The sequence below is a fragment of the Pocillopora verrucosa genome, chromosome 8 (genome assembly GCF_036669915.1).
Source record: "Pocillopora verrucosa isolate sample1 chromosome 8, ASM3666991v2, whole genome shotgun sequence".
Lineage (NCBI taxonomy): Eukaryota > Metazoa > Cnidaria > Anthozoa > Scleractinia > Pocilloporidae > Pocillopora > Pocillopora verrucosa.
The window spans coordinates 525,982-532,365 of record NC_089319.1 but is presented as its reverse complement, the minus strand read 5'-3'; the positions used below and the strand labels follow the sequence as shown (position 1 = coordinate 532,365).

General features: G+C 35.1%; 1 protein-coding gene across 1 annotated transcript; it reads left to right on the top strand.

Moving 5' to 3' along the window:
• Window positions 1–293: 293 nt before the first annotated feature.
• Window positions 294–6,077, top strand: LOC131785870 (ras-related C3 botulinum toxin substrate 1). The gene is made up of 6 exons (XM_059102827.2): window positions 294–516; window positions 847–918; window positions 1,105–1,175; window positions 2,828–2,874; window positions 3,174–3,236; window positions 4,226–6,077. The coding sequence occupies exons 1-6, from the start codon at window positions 482–484 to the stop codon at window positions 4,517–4,519; spliced, it is 582 nt and encodes a 193-aa protein (XP_058958810.1). The 5' UTR covers window positions 294–481; the 3' UTR covers window positions 4,520–6,077.
• Window positions 6,078–6,384: the final 307 nt, after the last annotated feature.

Here is a 6,384-nt window from a genome sequence, read left to right as displayed (position 1 = left end):
TTCCATGACCCCTCCTGATAGCCGGTATTTGCTATTAACTTATTCAATTTGGGATATCATGTTTCGCGAAAAGTAATCTCGAGATTCAGTGATCACTGTTGCTTTCTAACACAACGAACTGGCAAGTTTTTCACAGAAGAAGCTCACCATCGAACGGTCAAGCCAGCTTTTATTTGCTGACGGATTCTAAATTCGTCTCAGCAATCGCGGGAGAAACGGGACCCAGCATACCCCCGTTAAATAGGCTATTTTTGGCCACTTCGCTGGGGGTCGTATATATTTAGAGGGTGTGGCGAGGCTAGGTTCTCAGCTCTTATAAGGCGGACTCCTTCGATCGCTTTGGAACTTCCGTTTGATTCTCGTATAAGATTGGGTTTTGTCAGAGAGATTTACCATAGAACATCGTAAATTGACTTCAGTGAAGACTCCCAGCTCGATTTTGAAGGGTTTGCTTTAAACTTGAGAGGAGCTCGAAGCCACGATGCAAGCAATCAAATGTGTGGTTGTTGGAGATGGGTATGCAATCCTGTTGATATGACCTTAAAGATATATAAATCGCGAATTCCTTTTCGCTGAACATTCTTCACTCGTTCAGTTGTTTTAAAAACATAATATACGTTTAGCTGTTCACTTTTACCGTTTGTACGCCCCTAATCGTATTATTTCGGTGTTCAATGCCATCGTAATTTTCACGCTACCGGCGTGTGAAGATGATCAGCGTTCTTTTAGTTCCAGCGTTCTGAGAACTTGTCTTCGCTTACTTTAAATCCTCGCGATGGATTCTTTTTAAAAAATTCAATCTAAAGTGTGAGGTAAGTTTCTAACTGTTTTCTTGTTTTCTTTTAGTGCCGTGGGTAAAACATGTTTGTTGATCAGCTATACCACAAACGCTTTTCCGGGGGAGTATATTCCTACGGTGTAAGTACTATATTTCTTTCTCATCTAGTGTTCTCACAGCGACTTTGTTCGCTGCCGATTTTATTTCAACCGTTGAATCTCTTACTGCTGTTGTTTTGTACTGAGCGATAGAATCGATAATTCCTATGGTAAAAAAAAAACAACAGTTAAAGTCAGGCTAATATGAATTTCTGTCCGTTTCTTTAGATTTGATAACTATTCTGCAAATGTTATGGTTGATGGCAAGCCTATAAATCTTGGTTTATGGGATACTGCTGGTAAGTTCAGTCTTCATTTGATCTGTGGTTCGTTTTTTAAAGCAAAAGAACACAAGATCTCTAATATGCTATCAAACAGATACATCAAGGTGACATTATTTAACAAACTTATCATAAATGGTTATTAATGGAAATTCAGATGCACGTTTACCACGAAGGTTTTCAGGGTATCATTTCTTCATTTATTCGCGAGACAAATCATCAACCTGGAATGGCAATCAATAATGTTGGCTTATTTTTTATTTAGATTACTATAGTGATAGTCCGAGACTCGATCGTATTTATAGTTAAAAGTTGCATAGTCTATTACGATGAAAGTATCAAAAAATATGGTTCACTTTGGTCAACTAACAAAATGTATAAACATTCAATTAAATCAGAAATAAAAATAAGATAATCAAAGTTTACTTAAAACGGTTATTATCGCTATGAAGAGTACAAAATTGTTTTATTTCCTTTGCTACATCGAATGGCATTGCATTTTATTCAGGCTTGAAAGTCAAATAACAGGCTGTGATGAAACTGATTTTTTCATGATTTTGACAACAATCCTCTTAACAACAGAGTTGGGGGAAAATTTACTCCCTTATTTAAGTATGATGAATATACATAATTGTTTAAAGAGCTTCTTTGCTGAAATCAAAGATTAAACCATGCTAACTGCATCCCAAAATGTACATCTAGACATTACATTTTCCTGTTTCCTGTAGAGAACAAATTCCTCCCTCTGATGTCATTTATTTGCTTAGGAAGCAAACTTGGTAATATTTGTTGTAGAGAAGACACAAGTTGTTATTTTTTCCTGTTTTTCTCTTTCATTTTCTCACTGAGGAAGAGTAAACATCTTAATAATAAGCAGATATTTGTCATTCTCATGGATAATAATGATCCATTACTTTCAATTTCTTATATTGTAAGATTTTTTCTGAAACAATATGTTTTGCTGTAACATATTGAATGGGTGCAGCTGAAGAAATTAAAAAAAAATCAGTTCAATGGAATGGTTGATCATTGTGAAGTTAATTGCATTTGTCAACAGAGCAAGTGGGGCATTGCTGCCGAAGGAGGTTCCTGTTAGTTTTTATGGTTTTGCTCTTAGCTTGAAGGGTGAACATTATGACAGGCTGATTCACTTGTAATTTGGGACAATTTAATGGCATATTTCCATGTTTATATCTTTCCTCTACATCTCTCTCCAGTACTTTCCGGAGGAAATAGAATATGGAAACTTTTGAAATCTACAACTTCCCCACTTTCTCACCCTTTGTTATGGATTTGTAAACTAATACTGTAAACTAAAAGGGAAATATTGAAAAGAAAGAAATATTCACCTTAAGAAATAAATTTTGTGATTGTGTCAACCATATCTAGTCCAGCGATCTTCCACACTTTTTCTGATTCTCATCTTCATCCGGGAATCAGGAATATATCTCATAGCATAGTGGCTAATTCTTTATGGCCTAGTTGGTTTTATCTGCCAGTGATTATTCTAGTTTCTTTCGTATGAAGCAAGTAACAGTATGTTCTTACAAGTCAGTATTTATATCTCTCCATCACAGCCAATCTCTCGGTATTCTGGGGGTAAGTTTTAGTTGGTTGTGATTTTTCCTGAAATTTCAGTCATACATATTTGCACATTTTGTGTCTTACAGGACAAGAGGACTATGATCGCCTTAGACCTCTCTCTTATCCACAAACTGTGAGTATTAGTTTTCTTTGTCTTATATTATTTTAGAATGGTAAATCAGTAATGTACCCTGGCTTTCACCCAAAGTACAACAACAAGATTTTATATGACCTTTCCATATAAAGTTGGATTTTCTTCTCTTTGTTTGTGGGAAGAATCATTGTATTAATATACAAGATATTTTTTGGGCCAATGTTAGCTTCAAATTGAAGGAGCCTATGGAAATAACCCCATGAAATAGACAATTATGCTGTGGTAAGGGTGTAAATGATTGTTAAATTATTAAAGTACTGAATTTTCTTCTGTTGCAGGATGTCTTTCTAATATGCTTCTCATTAATAAGTCCAGCTTCCTTTGAAAATGTTCGAGCAAAGGTAAGTTTGGATTCTAAATTCCTGATACAATATTCAATTCAAGTATGTTTCTTCATCAGCTTTCCTTGGCCATTTTGTCATTTTTATCATCCATCTTCAGTGTGCATGTTGAGTTTTTGTCCCTTGTTTACTTTATTTATTTTCATCTCTTTCGTTGGAGTATGTAACATAACTTGGTGTGCCCAGCCTTATTTAGTTCATAGAATATCTTATTGATGAAATTTGATATTTAGTCAAGCTAATCAGGCAATCATTGTTTGTTTGTATCAATTATCGATATCAGTAATTGATTGTTGTTAATCACTCACAAACTGTCACAAGGTATAAAGGGGGTTGCTGTGTTGGTGGGGAAGTATAACAGGGTAATTTAGTATTATCAGCTGAGTTGATAATGTAAATTGGCCATCATGAAGAGTTTCAAAAATGATATTTCAAGCATTAATCTTTTGTCATTTGCTCTGTTAAAGGGCTAATGCTCAAATTGTCAGCTTTGAAACTCTTTATGGTGGCCAATTTGTGTTATTAACTCAGTTGATAATTCCAAATTACCCAGTCACCAGGTATTTTTAAATTCATCAACAATCTGCATACTGTCTTTTGACAGTCTTATTGTTTTTTCACTTCTTAAACTACTTTTTACAGTACTGTGATAACTGACTTCTACAGATCATAGTTTTCCCTCAAGAGGTTATGAATTACAATTTATAACCCAGGGTATGTGATATGATAAGAAATTTTCCTTTAAAGAATGTACAACATCACAAAGTTGTTATTACAGATTGGATATGTGATTATGTAGTATAATTAACTTCATGTACAAGGGTTGTGTAGATAAGAACTGTTGTTAGTGACAATGACAGACAAGGTTGATTGACTAATACTAAGGATGATGTAACTTTTGATTTGCAGATTTGCAATGATAACTGTTTTAGTTAATTAATTGTATTAGCCATAGTATATTACCTTAATTTGATTGTTTATCATTCCAGTGGTATCCAGAGGTAAGCCACCATTGTCCCAACACCCCAATCATCTTAGTTGGTACAAAGCTTGACTTACGGGATGACAAGGAAACACTCGAGAAACTGAAAGAGAAGAAGCTGTTACCTGTATTGTATACCGATGGCTTAAAAATGACAAAAGAAATTAGTGCACAAAAATACCTCGAATGCTCAGCTCTTACACAGAAAGGACTGAAAACAGTTTTTGACGAGGCAATCAGGGCAGTCCTGTGCCCAACAATTAAGAAAACAAAGAAGAAAGGTGGATGTCTACTGCTATAAATTAAAGACCGTAGCTTTGGAAAAACAACCAGACAACATGTTATGTGTGGATATTTCCTTGGTTTGGTCTGTTGCTACACATTTCAAGTAATTTGTCCTGAAAAAGGAATTATTAATCTTTTCCTATTAGTTTATATTGAAATGAGAAAACAAGTTGCTATCATGTTTTTTGATGTTCACTGAGTGGCAGTGTCAACTGGGTACATGAAGTTTATTTCTTTTAGTTTTTCGAAGGGTACCTAGATATATGTAGCTTTTGATAGGTCTTCATGGAAGTGATAGCATTCTTGGGCAAGGCTCAAGAAAGCAGAAACATAATTTTCTAATTGCTCTACATAGTGAATTTGTGATGTGAATGTAACAATCAACTTTCAAATATTTTTACGGTTTGAAGATAATTCTGTTCATTTTGTTTTCCACATGTAGTGTTAGAATGAGTGCTCAGATGTATGTTCAGTGATAATACAGCTGTTATTCTCTGTTGTTTTTCAAGTTTTATGTTCCTCCTGCACCAACCTTTTTGTCCCTTCATTTGGAATTTTTCTTTTATCACTAGAAAATAGCACACATGACTGTATGGCTGGCACTGCTTTTACATGATTTTTCTTTAGGAGAATATATGAGATTTACATGCGAGTTTCTTCAGACTGATTGTTATCTTAAGTCTGCCAGCTGTGTAGGCTAGGGCTTGTGTTTTGTAGTTATTAGTTGACAGGGTTCTTGTTTGATAATTTATTTTGTCTAATGAGGATTTATTGAAGTGCTTTTCGTAGTGTCGATGGGAAGGTGGGTGATCATTCAGTTTACTTTGTGCATGGAGAGCAAGAGAATGAGGCTGGATCCCATACACACTGGCAAGCAGCGCTTGCTCTAACTTGTTTACAAACCCAATTCATGCCATTGTTAAATGGAAAGCTGTCATTACTTAAAAGCACAGCTCCTTGTTAGTTTAGTCTTTTACATCTCCTCTAATGATGATTTTTGCATTGGGTTTTGTGAGTAAACTGTGAAAAAAATGAAACAAATTTAATCTTTCAAATTATGATTTTGAAAGTACTACAGTCGTGCTTGGGTGTATCACTCCAGAGTCAGTATATTTTGATTGTTTTGTTATTGCTTTAGTTGATTTAGGTTGCCAGCTGGATAGCTTGGGTGTTGTTCATTTGCGTAAAACTGTCGCTTTAGACACTTGTTACCCATCCTACATATATATCGGATTGAATAAAGACCATGTACGGACTTTGATTCATTTTCAGGGATCATAACAAGCTAAATCCGAATTTCCATTTTGCTAGTTTGTAAATAAGATATGCCTTCAAATGGCATTAAGACAAGAACTGCTTTTTGGAATGGTCATTTGAGGAGTTGGTCTATTTTGAAGTAGGATGTCTTGATGTATTAAGTTTAGAAGTGTGGATAATCTTCTCTGCAACCTTATAATTTTTTATGTACATCTAGCTCATTGTTTAGGCAGTAACATCTTGTGAAATTCGTGTTATATTTCTACCTTGCATTCAAGATTTTGGCCTTAATTATGTAATAAAAGATCAAGAAATAATGTCTCTTGTTTAGATGAAATCTGGAAGGTGTATGTACAAGTTTCCAGGTTATAGGGCCTCAACTCTCCACACACAAGCTTGAGGCATACAATTACCTTGGGCTGGGGTTTTTAACTCTTTCCTTGTTGCCATTCTACTTATGCTGGCAGGCTCAAATGGTTATGTTTTGCTGTAGAAAAGGACCCAACTGAAAGTACAATTACTCTGGTTAAAGAAAAAAAATGAGACCCTGTTCGGTATTTATTTTCAGAGAGGAAGTTAGTGGTGAGGGGGCTTTTATTCTAAACTGACATCTTCAGTGCTTCA